This window comes from Centruroides vittatus, unplaced genomic scaffold, assembly GCF_030686945.1.
Source record: "Centruroides vittatus isolate TY-2023 unplaced genomic scaffold, ASM3068694v2 contig_2950, whole genome shotgun sequence".
Taxonomy (NCBI): domain Eukaryota; kingdom Metazoa; phylum Arthropoda; class Arachnida; order Scorpiones; family Buthidae; genus Centruroides; species Centruroides vittatus.
Genome location: NW_027121874.1, coordinates 34548 through 52825, shown reverse-complemented (window position 1 = coordinate 52825; position 18278 = coordinate 34548). Strand labels below are relative to the sequence as shown.

The 18278-nt window shown below is 32.5% G+C and overlaps 1 protein-coding gene across 2 annotated transcripts in view; it reads right to left on the bottom strand.

The window, feature by feature from the left end:
* Positions 1–18278, bottom strand: part of LOC136972519 (RNA polymerase II-associated protein 1-like) — a gene marked incomplete at its 5' end in the record, with an annotated part of 70932 nt that overhangs the window by 19004 nt on the left and 33650 nt on the right. For both annotated transcript variants that reach the window (XM_067267105.1, XM_067267106.1), the window contains 6 exon segments: positions 4157–4349; positions 5463–5572; positions 5645–5710; positions 9131–9251; positions 9327–9467; positions 9543–9644. In XM_067267105.1, coding sequence (XP_067123206.1) covers positions 4157–4349; positions 5463–5572; positions 5645–5710; positions 9131–9251; positions 9327–9467; positions 9543–9644 — 733 coding nt within the window.

Below are 18278 nucleotides of genomic sequence, written 5' to 3'. Positions count from 1 at the left end.
CTCTCTACAGGGTTAACGAAATCGACAGAATTATGCATATAGCAGAGACCTTGGGCTACAGGAGAAATGTAATTAATGGTATCGTTAGGAAGTTTGAAATGAGTGACACAAGAACCTCTAAACAATGGCCTAGTGAATATACTAAGTTTACATTCAACAAAAATGTAAGAGGCGTTATGAAGGAGATTGCAGACATTAAAAAATCAACATTGATCTTAAAACGAGCCCCGAATCTCTACAAAATTCTAAGAACTGATGGGAGATTAAGAAAGAGGATAAAGCTGGGGTTTATAGGATCCCATATGAAAACCAGCAATTAGGATTAAAGCAGGAGTATATAGGAGTCACAACGAGAAACCTGGGAGTAAGGGTCAAAGAACACAAATATGATGTGAGGAAAAGTTTGAATGCAATGGTACTGGCCCAGATGGCCCAGGCCGAAGGATCCGTCATTGGATGGGAAGAGGCGGAAATCATCAGACAAATATATTCCCCAACTTTAGCAAAGACGGCGGAAAAAATGAAAATATACAAGAGTAGACTCGACAATAGATGCATTAACGCCAGAAACGCAGAGGGCTTACTCTCAGCTCGGAAGTTTGCAATTAAGAGACTTACAAATGGCTCATGATTTGCAACATGTTTCGTATTTTAAGAACCTTAATATTTTATTATCTGTTAAATGGTGTTAGCTTGTACTAATAACTTTGGAATTGTTATGTGTCTGTTATTTTACATTTGTGTATTTTTTACGCTTTAATTCTCATTTTAATTAGTTGCTCCGTTATCGGTATTTTTGAATTTAAATTTGTTGCGTTCTATTCTATGGAATTATTTCTTGTTCGTCAGTTTAAACCTGAAGATGATCTATGGAATAGATCGAAAACATTAGTTTTCTTAATTAAAAATTCCCTTGGCAACTTATAAGGTGGTGGTTACTGGAGAACATGTTTTCTTTGACTGACTCTAAAAAATATCTATAACTTCCACTAAAAAAATACGAAACAAAAACATTTATATAAGTTCATTTATTAAAACTTGTACCACTTTGAAGTTTCTAAATTAAGAAACAAATTTAGTCATATACATAGAATTATGAAAATTGTCTTATAAAGGATAGAAATACAGACAGTTTTCATACTGGCAATACTTTAATGAATAACTTAATTCATAAAATAAAACTACTTAATAAATAATACAAAATATGATTTTTGTCTTTTAACATTGTCATTGCATTGTATTAACCGCAATATACAACAGCTGATTTTACTTAATACATATACTTTATAAATTCCGATACAAAAGTTTCAAAATTCTAATTGAAAAAGAGCACATATTGACGACAAAAAGTCAATCTCACCTTTATCTGTGAAATATCAAATAACTTCAATAATTTTAGTCTTAGATATTAATAATTACATAGTTTCTCATAGTTATCATTAATCATCCAAGATGGTTGCTGTAGGATGTTACTTTACAGCAGGGGTGGTCCAACCTTTTTGTTTCACAGGGTCACATTGGAAGAAGTCATGGAGTTATGGGCCACAAGTATATTATATATACTTGTGGCCCAATCCTTAAATATACTTGTATATTTAAGGATTAACATATCTAGATTATAGTAATAAGTATTAAAACTTTATCACAAAAAACAATATTTTAAAAAATTACTTCTACAGACACTTTCAATTTTTACTTAGAAATAGATAAATTCATTTATTATAAAGGAGACAAACAAAAATTAATTTGAAAAACACAAATATTTGTTTTATTTGGGTCTCTAATTAATAAAAAACAATGAAACACCATTTTAAAGTGCATTTTTATTCAACTAATATATTTGTAAATAATATGTAGCCTAAAAAGTAGCCAATGCACCAAATGATAATTTTTATGCCAACTGAAATGAAGGGTAGCCAAATCTTGCAATACTGGAAGAAATACTAAATAAAGCTGGAGTTGGAACTCAAAGGATTATAGTCCCCAAATTAAGGAAAAAGAGAGAAAAGCCAAAAGATAAAGAAGTGAGAAAGGTTAGAAAATTAATATTTGTCAATATTTGCATAACAGAAGATCTATTTAACCTTTCTCACTACTTTTTATCTTTTGGCCTTTCTCTCTTTTTTCCTTAATTTGGGGACTATAATCCTTTGAGTCACAACTCCTGCTTTATTTAGTATTCCTTCCTCATTCACACATTTCCAAATATTTTAAAATATTTCTTTTTCACTCAAAAATAAAGTATGTATAACAGTTCATGGCTTTGTGAAATTTCTTTGTTGAATTTATGTCATTGAAATAAATAAACAATTAAAAAATTTAAAAATTTGTCGGTTTTGTTTACATGTTTATTGGGCCGCATTGGAACTTGCCTTGGGCCTCATGTGGCCCGTGGGTCGCGGGTTGGACATCCCCTGCTTTACAGATAATGAAAAATAAATACTTAAATAAGAATAATTTAAATTTTTATTTTCACTTTTGTTCTTACATTGTTATTACAAAAACTAACATATTTCCTGAGATATCTTTGAGAATTATTTGTTTAGGTCATTAATGAGTTAATATTATCTTTTTATAAAAAAGTGTATTAATGATTTATCAATTACAATCATCAATTGATAGAAATTGAGGCAGCACATACACAATGTATGGTACATATATTATAAAATATCAAATTAATTTGTTATTTGTCACTTAATTGTTTAAATGAATTTAACACTTGCCCAAACATAAATAAATTCAAGAAACATTTGCATCCATTATATGTTACTAAGATAAAATCATTTGTTTACCATAATAATACATTGATAGCCATATTTTTAATATTTTCTGTGTTATTTTATGATAATTCAAATTTCATCTCTTTCAACAATTTTTCTAAAGCCACCTTTTTTTTTAAAAAAAAAAAATTCTGTTGCAAAGCTCCTAAACACATGCTTGTCATAAGTAATTGTTCCAGGCTACTACAGCATCATGTCTTTTTTCCTAATCAACACTAACAACTAAAAAAAACTCACTTCTTCTGGCCTGAAATGTATAAATCAAAGCATTGTCAAAAATGCTAGTTTAGAACCATATTTCATCACAAATTCCAACCTTCACATAACATTTCTACAAATTTCATACAGTTTCTTGTTGTGCTCATCTTCTGGTAACAATCTATAATGCTGGAAAAAATGTCATATCTGGTAATAGCTAAGTTTCAAATTTGGATCAATTCGTTATTAATTTGTATTTGATCAAATAGAGTGCTAACTTCTTGACTGACATTTCATTGTTAAAATTCACTAATTAAGTGCACATATTATGTACCAACAAGTTTCCAATCTTCCATAATCACAGAGTTTTGCATTTCATTTATGAAATGCAAAACTCTGATTATGTAAACAATATTGCCTTTGAAATCATATGTAATTGGTTATAGTTGAATCACTACAGTATATAATTTTGCACAAAGTTTGATATGCTGTTGTATTGTAATAGTTTCATAAAATAAATACATTGTAATAAAATTTAAAAAATTAGACTTGACACTAATAAGAGAAATTGTAGCATATTTTGGAATATGTCACTATGCAGTGCAAGAGAAATTGAAGAGTTTGGGATATCACAATTTATTCTCTCTGATTTCAAACTCTGCAACGATTAGAAACTTGAACTCATCCTCCATACATCCTAAATATCGCTCCTTCATATCATGATAAAGGAGCAGATGCTAGGTTAGCATTACAAAAACTATGAAACAGTCGTGCAAGCTATACTTTGCTGTGCACAGACAGTCAAAATGGATTTATAACACAAGGAATTTTCAGGCAACCAAAATGATAGCAAACACACATTAAGCAAAATAGCAATTTTGTAAAAAAAAAAAAATGCCTATACCTTAAGACATTTCTGTTAAAGGCGCACAAATTACACTGACACATGGTATTTTCTTCTCAATTCCATTATTTAAAAGTAAAATTAATGTGGCTAAAACCTTCAATACAAACCTCATTGAAGTGTTTTTATTTTTTTCTAACTTTGATATTTTAAATGTTAAATAATAATTATATTAAAGATTTGACAAATTAAAAACATAAAAATTCAAATTCTGCATTAATTCTATATTTATATATAATGAATCATTTTTCTTTTTACATATAATAAAACTTACTTTTAAACAATCTGGATGAACACTCCTTATCACATATAGTAGATTAACCACTGAAATTAATAATGGAAATGGTGTCCCTTCTTTTAAAAGTGGCACTATTTCAGCTCCCCACATTACTCCACCTAATGATGGTAATTCTGATTCATCTCTCTTACTTCCTGAGCTTTTATCACAGAGAATAATTGAATATTTGCTGTAAACAAAAGTATTAAAACATTATTTATATTTCAATTTAAAATTAACTTTAAACTTTATGAAATCAGAACTCATTAGTTGTAAGAAATACATTCAGCCAAAATAATAATTGTCATGTTCCAAAGTCTTAATTTAACAAAATATTTCAAATATAGTTCTTGAACAAAAATTATATAATACCGTAGAAATCTGAACAAAAATTTTAATTTTAAAAAAGCTACTGTAATGTCATTTATTCAAATTCATAAATAAATAAGAAAAATATATTGTAAAATGTTGAAATCATCACCATGAAAATTAAATGGTGATGATTTCAATTATCAATTAATTAAATGCCTTCATGAGAGGTCAGCATTGTGGGTCCAGATAGCAAGTGACAACACTTTTTTTATAAACATTAAAAAATAAATTAATTCATACACGTAAATTATATTTACAAAATAATTAACTGTAAATAACCAAAAGCTATAACAACAAACATTGTTATATCCCATTTAAATCAATTTAGTCCAACATTTGGATGGAGAGAAAGAGGATCATGTACCTATTAGGAAGTATCAAATAAAAATGGACCGAGATCTGTCACATTATATAGATATTTGAGAGTTACAACATACAAAAACTATTAAGACATTATAATACACATTATTTTACTGAAATTAAAAATTATAACAAATTTGATACTTTTTTCTTTTCAGATTTGTAAATTTAATTTTATAAAAGTCTCAAGTTTTAGGTGTTTTTATTGAGACTCAAAACAATAAAAATTTTGAATTATCGGGGAATTTCGTTCCAGGAATTCTGGAGTCAGAAATTCTACTTGTAACTGTTGTGTTTATACTTCCATTGATGGTTGTTATTACATGTATGTTTTCATTAAAAATTATTGTTCAGATACTATTGAAGATCAGATAATGAGTATCTGATTTTCAACATAATTTACTGTTTCTATATGTTTTTGTTCTGCAATGTCATGTACTATATTGTAGAGAGAGAGGAGAAAGATTATCTTTTCAAGACTATTATTATTATTTAAATAATAACAACAAATTATTATATACTCAATGTTTAAAATCATCATTTAGTTTCTAAGTATACTTTTGTTACTTACCTTAAATCTTTAACATATTTTTTAAAATTTCTAGATTTGATAAATGGGGCAATATGTTGCTCAACAAAGATTTCAATCGTTTGTAAAATATCTACAGCATTCAAAGTAGACTGAAATAAATGTAATTTTACAAAATAATTATCAAAGACAAACATTTTATTAAGTATTTGAATTTTACCTACTTTTATAATTTGTCTGTAGTAATTTGAGATAAAATTTAAACAGCTTCCTATCATAACTGAAGCCAACTGTCAGAAAACAAAAGAAAACATATTTATTTTGTATAAATTATTATAATTTTTTTTTTTACAATTGAAACAAGATAAAAGTTATAATGCAAAGATTTTAAAAAATAAGAAATATCAATAAAATTTTGTAAATAATTTCAGTTGAATATTATCAGATAAAAGTATAAAATAACCAAAATTTTTTATATGCAAATCTTTAAAGAAATGCAATTATGATGAACCAAAAATTCATATAAATTTGAAATAAATGAAAGATAATCAAAAATTGAAAACTTAAATAATATAAAATTTTTGCAAAGTAATATATACAGATTTATTACAGTAACACAAAATATTATTAATATTCATAAATATTTTATAAAATAAAAAAAATTCTATATAAATTATTTATTAATAATAGAAAAAAGTACTTATTAACCATTCTGGTAAATTTCATTTTTGAAAATTGCTTCTATATTTCAAAACCATTTAGACTGTTTTGTAAACTTTAAATGTGAAAATTATGTGTGATAATATTAATGATAATTTTTAAAATTATATTTAAGCAAAATAAAAGCAGTTTATAAATTAATATTAAAGATAACAGATATAGAATTAATCTATAAAAAAACACTATTTTTTTACCTTTGATTATTAAACATAACTATAAAACATTAAATTTTAAACTTAAAAATGCCAATAAATTACAATATAACAGAAGTTTTTCCTTGTTAGTCTGCTTTTCTCATATAATAATGAAAAAAAACAAAACTGCCTAACAAACTTTTGTGAATGTGTATATATTTTTATATTTATATATGCATACTGTAATACATCGTATATAGACAAGAAAGTTCAATTTCTAATCACAATTTTTGAAAATGACTTGTTTAACACAAGAAGACATTTTAACACCCTAATTATATATCAGTGCTCCAAATATTGATAGATACTCAAAAAGAATAGTTTTGGTTTAAGTTAAATTGTTACTATGTTCTCACAGTAATTAGCTTTGTTTTTTTTTTTTTGCCTCCTTTTCCAGTTCTTGTAGCTGGGTTTTGCCCAAAACACTTGAACTATTTTTTGCTTTGTTACTATTGATATGTTTTCCAAATAAGTAAATTTATTTTATTTTGGAATTCCAATTGCATATCAAAAGTAAATGTGTATATCTAATTCTAATTTATATCTCCATTTCAATATATTTTCAATTTGGTGTTAGATACTTTTACCATCAACATATCATAGTGCTTTTATTTCAACAGTGTAAAAATTTTTTTAGAGCTAGTGGACAATATATTACTACATTTCATTGTTAGATCCAAACTTTGGCCTTCTAAAAACTGAGTAATCCAAATTACAGAGAATCATTTATTCAATGAGAAATTCAAACTTACAAGGTAGAATTTTTTAGGATAGTTCACTGGTGATTGAGATTATTCACATGTGCTGTCATGAAGGAAAATATATTGCCTTTGTCTTTTGCATGCATTTTTTTCAGAATGCTTACTTTACTGTTGTAAACAGAAAATTTCTGTAGTATTCAGTATTAATAATAGCTTCATGCTCCAAAAAAATGAATACATATCATACATTCATCATGCCAGAACATTGTTGGCTTCATTTTTTCAATTAACTTCTATGAATTGAATTTAATAATACTTTTTTATTAAAGAATTTGTGTTACAATAAATTAACTATTAAAGTCCAAACATTTTCATAAATTCATACATCTCCATCTTCAAAGACAACTTCTAAACAATAAAACTGTTACTAAGAAAACAAAGAAATCTGTTTTCATAAGATTATAAAAGAGATTACATCTTCAAATTTAAATTATAAATTTAATATCAAATGTATAAATTGTAATGAAATACTTGTTATTATAATAAATTAAGATCATTAATTAACTATTTCCATAACAAAAATTGTAAAGCAGCTTCAAATCCACAAACACAGTCATAAAAAAAAATGTTATTAACCTTAAGGATTCAGTAGCTTGGTTGATTTTGGTGTACATCTATAACTAAACATATCAAATTATTTTGTTACTCAATTTGTTACTTTTGTGATTTTAGCAATCAAAATAGCATCAATAGCTTCTTTATTTGATCTTTTTGATTGAAAATTAACATTTTTTGACTCTCATCTGGTGCTAACTATTATGAAGGCAAATATTATGGATAATTTTTTTCCTACAATTCAAATACAAAGCCATACCTATTATCTTACAATGACACACAATGAAGTATTTTACTCCAGACTTCTTCATTACCCAAAATTTCAGAAGCCACAACTTTAAGGAATGTCAACATAGGTTCAGACTGACAGACAATAACATCTGTTCCTGTAGAACACCATTCATATATTTTTTTTTATTATGCAGAGCATTAACATCAATATATTCAAAAATTGATAAGCAAGTCCATGTTTACTATTCTCACAAAACAATAAAGCAATAAACTAATAAACTTTATTGTATTGAATAAAATAGTAAATTTGGAAATGTCTATGAATAAAGTAATATGTTGTAGTACATTGGAATAAATTTGTAATGAAAAGTTTTTTTCTTTTCCATGAAATACTCAGGGCAAGTTTGCAACACAAGTGTTCTGCAAACTCTACTGATCAAATATGAGCAGGAAACAAAAAAGTATATTGGTAAGGATCACATAGATCAGAAGTGGCCAACTTTTGTGCACATAAGATCTACTTTTTATCGTAAAAATGTGTCGCGATCGACTCGTTGTCATAGGCATAGTCTAAGTGGGGAGGGGGAAGTGTGAAATACATACTATGTTTATACGCTGTTTCAGTACGAAGTGCACTCACTGGTTATGAGTCGAGTCATAACTGCATGCATACAGTTGCGTTCGGTTACAAATATAATACATTAAGTCAAGACATCGCTAGCGATCGACCAAAATTGGCTTGGCGATCGACCGGTCGATTGCAATCGACTTGTTGGCCACCCCTGACATAGATCAACCACTTCTTTTCTTTCTGTCTCAAATTCTTTATACTATGCGTACACTTGTAATTTACAGAAATTATTATCATCAAACTGTTACTCTTGAAGGTGTTAAATTGATGTAGGTTTCAAATAGTTTGAATCTTCCTTCCTCAAGGAATTTAATGACATATAATGGTTAATCCTTTTAGAACATTTACCATTGCTATACTTTATACTGCTTATATTGTATATGACAATCCAACCAGACTTGTGGCATGCTATACAAATGCATAGCTTATTCTGAGAAGCAAGAATTTAAAATTCATTGTTATTTTAGTGGCAAGTAAAATTCCAATTAGAAGTTAAACCACATTCATTTAATTTAATTTTAGTCTGAAATGCTTTTATTTCAATTAAGTTTCATTATTACAAGAATATCTGAAAACATTAGAATTAAGAATTTCAACATAACATTTGAAACTTCTCACCATATTTGTACATTCTTGACCAGATGTTAATTGCCAAAACCATTTCTTACAATATGTTTCAGTAAATTTATATAATTCTGTGACAGAATTCCAATTGAGAGGATAATATTCATTTAAATTTCTGAAATATAGAATATTTATAAAATAATTAACCAATTACCTAATTAATTATAAAAAATAAGCATCATTAAAATACCTTTCACTAATAATATTCACAGTTGTTTCAAATATCAGAAACAATATAGAAGCAAACTCAAAGTCATTAAGATTTTTTTGAACAGTGACATCCAGTGAGTGGCAATAATGAAGTTTCTGAATAAAAACTGGGAAAATATCACTGTAAAGTAAATTACATTAGATTATTCATTTATAATTTTCTAAATTATTTCAAAATTTTGTCAATGTAACTTACATATATTCTTGAACTGCTAAATTATAAGTTAATAATACTTTAAGTGCTCTCATTGCTTCATTAACAAGTGCAAATGCTTCTGACTGAGAAAGTTTATCATCACTATTTAAAAAATAAGATTTAAATTCAAGTTAATTATAGAACAAAATACTTACAAAAATATATTATACTTGTAACATTATCAAAGCATTATTACATTATTTTAACATTACTACTTATTAAAAATTTTAAATATTAATATTTAATTTTAATTAAGTTTTACAATAATAAATATAAATTATTCATAAATTCATACAGTACATTCAACTACAACTGAAAATACAAATTACAATAGTTTTTAAATCATTTCAAAAGCTAAACATGTTAAATTAAATTGAATACTTTTTAAGAATACAAGAGCAAAAATATCAAAATGATCATTAAAGAAGAACAGAAAGATATAATAAAATTAAAAGATTAGTATGTACTAAAAATTAATCTTCCTGAAATCAATCTGTATTAATGCATACCTATATAGGTATACCTCGTCTTATGTTGGTAATTGGTAATTGGCCCAGGAGAGGTAACGTAAGTCGAATTTACTTGTGTAGTTATGACGTAAGTCGTAGTTTCGACTTACGTCGTAACTAAATGCCAATAATGGAGGAAACGCCAATAATGAGCATATAAAGCCCGTTAAATAAGACAACAACACAGAAATACAGATGTTTTCATGTTTTGTTCTCTAGGATTTATGATGATTATATTAACATTTACTGTAAATGTACGTATTTTAATATGATTTTATATGCTTTTAACGCTTTTCTAGTGATATTACGCAGTGGCGTAGCGTAGTGGGGGCGGCAGGGGTGGTCCGCCCCAGGTGGCACTTTTAGGGGGCAGCAAAATTTCACAATAAATAATATCATCTTGTAAAAATACCTAGAGTCGCCGCTAGGGTTCGGATGTGTTATGTTGTGTAGTGCATGTGCTCCGAGTTTGATTGTGTTTTTTTTTAAATACCAAGTGGATTATAGCGGAGTGGAATACATCGCTGGAGTCAGGAGGACAAACGCTCTCTGTTGGTACTAGTATCTCCTAACTTGGTGAACTTTTGGTCGGATCATTGGATCCCGATTTTTCAATTTTTGGTATCATCTCCGACGTGTTCGGTTCGTCATTTCTATTTCGTTTTTGTCAGCGGTTATTTGTACGTAGTGTTAATATTATTATCTTGACGGTGCGTCGGTTATTAGCTTCTAATCCCAATCCGTTCTTCTTTTCTTTTCGCTGAACAAAGGGCTTTGTTTCCTACCACGTGGTGGGTGCAGCCATTCGGCGTGATATAGCCGTTCGGCGTTCGGGCTACGGTTGCTTTCCTATTAGTGACTTTCTGTTAATTTATAAGGTTGCACTTTTACATTCCACTACCTTTTCACTTGTTGGCTTCACAGTCTTTACATTAGCCTGTGCGTAGTCTGTTTCACTTCTTGTGGTTCCTGCCTACTCTGTTGTTCAACATGTCTTGTAACCTAAGCTCTACTGAACTGGACCCTTGTAAGGCTGCCAACAACATTCTGAACGAACTTAAAGGTTACATGGCTGACAGTAAGCAGTCGAAATTTAGTGTAAAGAACAAGGAATACATCACAAAGTGCTTTGAACGTGTCATTGATTTATTCAAGAATGTTATTAATGAGCACAACTTGGACCAAAGGCTCAAACAAACGAACCAAAAACCGGATCTTTTGGAAGTCAAAATTGAACAACTTGGCGAGAGCAATGGCAGACATGAATGCAAACATCTCGACGAAAAACTGAATCAGCTTAATAATAAATTAGACAAGCTACCTGACCACCGCTATGCTGAATGCATTGCCAACAAAATTGACACCATCTCCCCTAAAGAGCAATTAAAAAAAATTACAAATAAACTAGATAAAATATTTCAGGATGGCCCCATTAAGAAGATACTTGATACACAAAAAAGCCTAAAAGAGAGAATAGAGAAACTTCAGCCCAGTGGATCACCCAGCACAGTGGGCCCCATGTCCTACAGTGCTGTTTTGCAATCTGGCAAGGTTGTAAATCCAGCATGCTCTTCCAGAACCACCATCAACAACGAAGTCCTCCTCCTCTACACCAAGGAGGAAGATAAAAATAGTGACATTCTAAAGAAAACTGTTTATCAAAAAGTGAAACCATCTAACTTAAAGATTGGTATAGAGCGCATACGCAACATAAGTAACGGTGGCATCGCTATCGAACTAGGAAATAAAGAAGACGCCAACACCCTGGAAAGCTACATTCAGAGGTCCATACCTGATATTTCTGTCCATAGACCACATAAGAGAAAGCCCTACATTGCCATCTATTCAGTGCCCACTGAAATTAAACGTGAGGATATAGTACAGCTTGCATACATTCAAAATGACCTCCTTAATAAAAACTGGACCATAGACGAATTTCAAAAACAGGTCACAATTAAATTCAATATAGGAAACAGGAACAGTGCCTACACCAACTGGGCGATCGAGATCTCACCGCAAATCAGGAAGCACATGCTAACGCTGGAGAAAATTAACCTCGAATGGTCAAGGTGTCGGGTAGCGGACTTCTGCCCAGTGCTACAATGCTATCATTGCTGTAGATATGGGCATACTACTAAACACTGTGACCAAACAGATGCTACATGCAGTCAATGTACAGGCAACCACACCTTCCGTGAATGCCCCAACCGTGAAAACACCCCTGTCTGCTGCAACTGCAAACAAGACAAGAACAAAAGTCATAATCACAATGCTCGTGATGGCACATGCACGGTATATCAACAAATTAAGGCGACCATCATCAATAAAACCGATTATGGATCAACATCCTAATCACACAATAAGTTTTCTGCAGTACAATGTTGGTAGGGGCATTGCTGCCACCTCCATCCTTACCTCACTGATCCACAAGTACGACTTTGTCATGTGTCAAGAACCTTACTGTATCAAAAACAACCCAGCCTGTTTACCTTCCTATTGTAATATCCTCAGGGGCACCAAAGATTACCCCTGGGCTGTCTCGATTGCTCCAAATGACCGTCTTTCTTTACTACAACACAACCTCTTTAGCAGCAAATACATAGTCTGCACTGAAATCATCATCAACAATTCCAGGTATATTATTCTCAACTATTACTGTCCGAAAGACATTAATTTTGACAATATGCTTACTGACATGCAACATATCATTGATAATTTTACTGATGCTTATTTTATTTTGGCCAGTGATTCCAATTCCCACTCACCCACCTGGGGAGGCGAAAAGATTGATGCACGCGGAGAAATGCTTGAGGAGTTCTTCGCCCGTAACGGTCTTCTGGTCATAAATAACCCCTCATCCCCACCCACCTTCCAGTCCAGCCAGGGTCATAGTTGGATTGACGTGACGGCTTGCTCCTCAGGTTGTTTTCCCTCTGCCTGTCAGCGGTAAATCCTCGTAGACTCCCTGGATGACCACTCCATCAGTTTTAAAATATGTACCAACAGGAACAGCCCTCATTCTTATCCCCGCTCCAGATACAATCCCCGAAAAGCTAATTGGAATGACATTCAAATCTACCTCTCCAACAATCTGATCAACTGCGATACAAATGACCCCACTGCTGCTCGTGATATCATTGAACATAACATCAGCACCATCAACGCCACCTGTGAGCGTCTAATCCCCCAATACATCAATAAGAGAACAGCTGTGCCCTGGTGGAGTGAGGAGCTTAGCAACTTGAGGAGCACAAACAACTACCTCCGCAAGGCCTTTCAGAAATGTCATACCGAGCCCCAGCGATCCACCCGCAAACATGAGTACCTGGCACACCAATGCAGGTACAAAGATGAGATCAAGAGAGCCAAGCAAGCATCTTGGAAGAACTACTGCTCAAAAGCTTCTCGTAACCCTTGGGGATTTATCACCAAATACTGCACGGGCAAGCTGAAAAAACACCAGCTCCTTCAACACTACCAATGATGACTTTTTTCATGCAATTAATGAAAAGATGAGTTGCTTCTGTCTCGAGGACAAGAGGGATCAGGATACCAACTGGCAGCGGACTCTTCGCGAGGAACTGAACTCTGAGATCCACACTGACAACGCCCCTCTGTTTGAGAAGCACGAAATCCATAACATCTTCCACAACCTCCACAACAAAAAATCTCCAGGCCATGACGGGATCACTCCCGAGCTGGCCAAAAACCTTTGGAACCTCATCCCCAATGAGTTAACTCAACTTTACAACAGTTGCCTTAGACATGGTTTTTTTCCAGACACTTGGAAACAGGCCAAGATTGTGCTGGTTCCCAAACCCAATCATCCAAATGAGTCTCGACCGATTTCCCTGCTGCCGGTTCTTGGGAAGGTCCTCGAGAAACTTATTAACAACAGATATATGTGGCACCTCGAGACTAACTTTCTCATTAATGATTCGCAATTCGGTTTCAGGCCGCAACGCTCTCCCGATGATGCCATTAATAAAGCAGTCACCAGCATTCAAGGCCTTCTCGACTACAACAAATATGTTCTGGCAGTCTCTTTGGACATCACTAAGGTGTTTGACAGTGCCTGGTGGCCCGTGGTGCAACACTGTCTTAGGACCACAAACTGTCCAGCCAACATCTACCATCTCCTGTGCGATTACCTACGTAATAGAACTGCTACACTTCAGTATGGTGAACACACCATTAGTCGCAATGTTGTGCGGGAGTTGCCCACAAGGATCTGTGTGTGGACCCATACTTTGGAATATTTCTTTTAACACTCTACTTACGCAAAACTTCGGTCAGGATGGTCTAGTTGCATATGCTCACGACGTCCTTGTTCTCATTGGGGGTCGTACCCGTGCAATTCTTGAAAAAAGAGGAAATGACATATTAAGCAAGATTTACGATTGGGGACAACAACATAAGTTGAACTTTAATGCCAGCAAGACGAAGTGTATCATCTTCAACAAATCAGGACAACCACACCTGTACCGTCGGGTCCCCACCATAAAGATGGGTGGGCACAGCCTGAAAGTGGAAACTACCCTTAGATACCTAGGTGTCATCTTGGATCGTAGGTTGTCTTAAAATGCTCACATCTCTTACCTTTCTGGGCACATTGGTCTCATATTCAATGCTTTTGCTGGCGTGGCCAGGAGGAGGTGGGGGCTCTCAACCGAAGCTCTGGAGACCATCTATGACCAGATCCTTGTTCCGATAGTCACATATGCCTGTGGCAGCTGGGGATGGGCTGCCCACAAGGTGCACCTTAAGCGCAAGCTTATTGCGGCCCAGCGTCGTGCCCTCATCCAGCTAACCAAGGCTTACTGCACCGCACCAAATGCCAGCCTTCAGATTTTATCCAAAAAGCCTCCCATCGACTTGCTGATAAACCTTCACTCCAAAGTCTGGCATATTAAATGGGGGCAAAATGTCGTGCTTCGCAACATTACCATCAATGCAGATAATTTTGAGCGCAACCTTCATTTCAGCCTTTCTTGGAACCCTTCCTCACGTCCTGTCATTAACTTCATCAGGCCTGTGCACGCAGACATCAAGATTTTCACGGATGGCTCTAAAACCGATGACCATGTTGGCTGCAGCCATGTAGCTTACACAAACAACATTGAAATCTATACCGGGCAATACAGGTTGGGTGAGCACTGCACTGTTTCAAGCTGAACTCTATGCCATTCACATGTCCACTAGCTGGTCAGCCAATAACTATTCCAACAAGAACATTGCAATAATCACTGATAGTGCTTCCTCCATCACCCTTCTGCAGAACCATAATTATCATCCCATCGCTAACTCTATTCTCAACACTATCACTAACTCCACAAATAACTACCATATCTATTGGACCCGTGCTCACCAAGGTACTGAGGGCAACGAGAGGACTGATGCCCTGACTAAGGTCGCCTCTGTAGACAGTGATCTTCCCATTTCTTATGATAGTTTTAATATTCACACGCTAAAAAGCATTCTTTGGCGGGACTTGATTCACACATGGCAGCTTGAATGGGATGATGGTTGTCTCCACTCCATCACTCATAATTTTGTTCCCAACATCAAGAACTTTTACAGCTACAAGTGGTACAGACCAAATCATAATCTGACTCAATTTCTTACAAACCACGGCGCGTTCAACTCTTACCTGGCACGGTTTACTGGTGCGGCTAGCTCCCACTGTGCTCTTTGTGGTGTGGTCGATGGCAGCAGGCACTACATCCTGGACTGTCCTATGCTGGACCTGCAACGCCAACACCTTAAAACTGTCATCATGCAGCATGGCCACAGCTGGCCACCCTGCCTTAGCCACCTCCTAGGTAATGAGGATATCCATAAAGTTTTCATAGACCTCATCAGTGCATACTTTAAAACCACCACTATGCCAAACTATAGATAGCATCTGCACCGCTCCTTCTGCCTTTGGCCATAGTGCCTAACCATTTGTTAAATTATTTGTATTTGTATTATTGTTGTTATTATATTTTGTGCTATTGTATCTTATTTTCTCTTAATGTTCTCATTTTGCTTTTTAATATTTTGTATTGCTATTATTATTCCCTGTATTCTGATTTATTGTACCTAATTTCTTATTTATGTATCATTATGTATCTTTATTGTTGTATTACTATTTTCATACCTATTTTTATTTACTATATTCTGATTATTATATGTTATATTTTTTTTATTCTTATAGTAACACTCTGTATTTTAACATTTGTATCATTATTATTATATATTGCATTTTATTCACTTTTAGTGTATCATTTGAATTTTAATATTGGTTTTATTACTGTTATTACTCATATTTTGGGGTATTGATTGTATTTACTTGGTTGTGCCCAGCGGTACCAAGTATGCACTGTATATTATGTGTGTTAAATAAAATGAATGAATGAATGTAAAAATACCTAAATAAGGGGGTGGCAAAATTTTCCTCCGCCCCGGGCGGCTGACACCCACGCTACACCACTGATATTACGACTTCAATGTTTGTGGCGAATGGATTTAAAGTCGAATAAACTGACTTAAACTTTATTTTTATTGTTCCATATACTTTTTTGACAAACAACGTATAATCGGGAATGACGTAACTCGAAGTATACCTGTAATTACAATTATTATAAATACTTTTTTGAAAGATTCTTATGACTGTAATAATTATTGCAACTTCTTTATCAGAATGTAAAAACTCTGGATAGGAACAGTTAAAAACCAATGCAACCAAGTAAAAAAAAATTAAGAGAATAATTAGCAACAATAGCCTTAACTAATCATTTCCATGAGTTGTCAAGGCAAAAAAGGCAATTTGTAGAAAGAATTTGTAGAAACAAACATTAATTGTCATCTTAATTTTATTGCCTTTAGATGGAAGATTAGTGAGAAAGTAAGACTGAATCAAAATGATTTTTAAGTTTATTATATTTAAAAATAATAATTTATATAATTTTTCAGTTTTTATAAATTTTATTAAAATATTGCAAAAAACTAAAAAAGTACTATTAGAGAATTGTGGCAAACCTCACATAACAATATTTTTGAGATTTGATGCAGAGAAAACCTTGTTATTATGTTGGATATAATTTTTCAATGTTTCCACTTCTTTTTGTGAGGCCATGGGATTTGGTCCCAGTCAAAGTTAGTGAATTTTTAATTGAAAAAAGCTTAGCAGAAGTATTACACATATGTGGGTGCAGCAGATTTAAAATGAAAGATGACTTGCTTCTTAATTTTAACTTCCATTTATTAGAGAGAGAGAGCATTAAGAGTTGTTTTGTAAAGGTGGTTTCTAACAAACAATGCTACAATAGTCCCAAGTTGCTAAATGTTCTTTGTTGCTGGATAACTTTCCTTTGGCTTCAATTATTCCAGAGTAGATTCAGTCCAGACTGGCCCTACCAAGTCACAAAGGAAGTCCCACTAGATTCCCAAATGGCAACACCACACACACACATTGAAAAAACTACAAAAACTAAACACTATTGATAAACACACACACACACAACCAGATACCAGACAATACATAGATCCTCAGTGGATGAACAATAATAAAGGCTTGCTCAACTGAACACAACAGAATAAAGCAAAGAAAAAAAAGGGGAGGATGAAACTGGTTAGAGACTGAGCAGACAGAAGTGGGGGCTATTTGTCCTTAGGATACAGGTTTTTGTAGATTAAATCCCTCATTCTGACATCCCAATTGGTTTTGAACCTTCTTCCTTGTAATTTGTCTCTATCTGTCTCCACATGAAAATTAACACACTTTTGAAATCACAGAAAATTTCTCCTACTGTGTCAATAATGTGTGATAAGTCCTCTTGAGAGCCAAAACTTAAGTGTTCACATATTCAGTTATCTAAAATAACAGCTTTAATACAAAATTCACAAGAAAGAAAAGATTCAAAAATACATAGCTGCTTTCTATGAAATTTACAAAGATCTATCAAACAAAAACAAACAGAACTAGAATACTGATTTTTTAGAGATAACAGAAGACACACAAAATATAATTGCTTCAGAAGAAAGTTCAGAAGATAGATATTCTGCAACAGACAAAACATTTAATTTTGCTTAGCAGCAATGAAGAAAAAGAAAATTAAATAAGCATACATTTTCTGACATTTGTATCACAGTTTTTAAGATGTTTGTTCAGTTATTATTATTTAATAAAAATTATGTTTTTGGTAATTATAAAAATAAAATGGCATATTTTTATTTGTTAGCT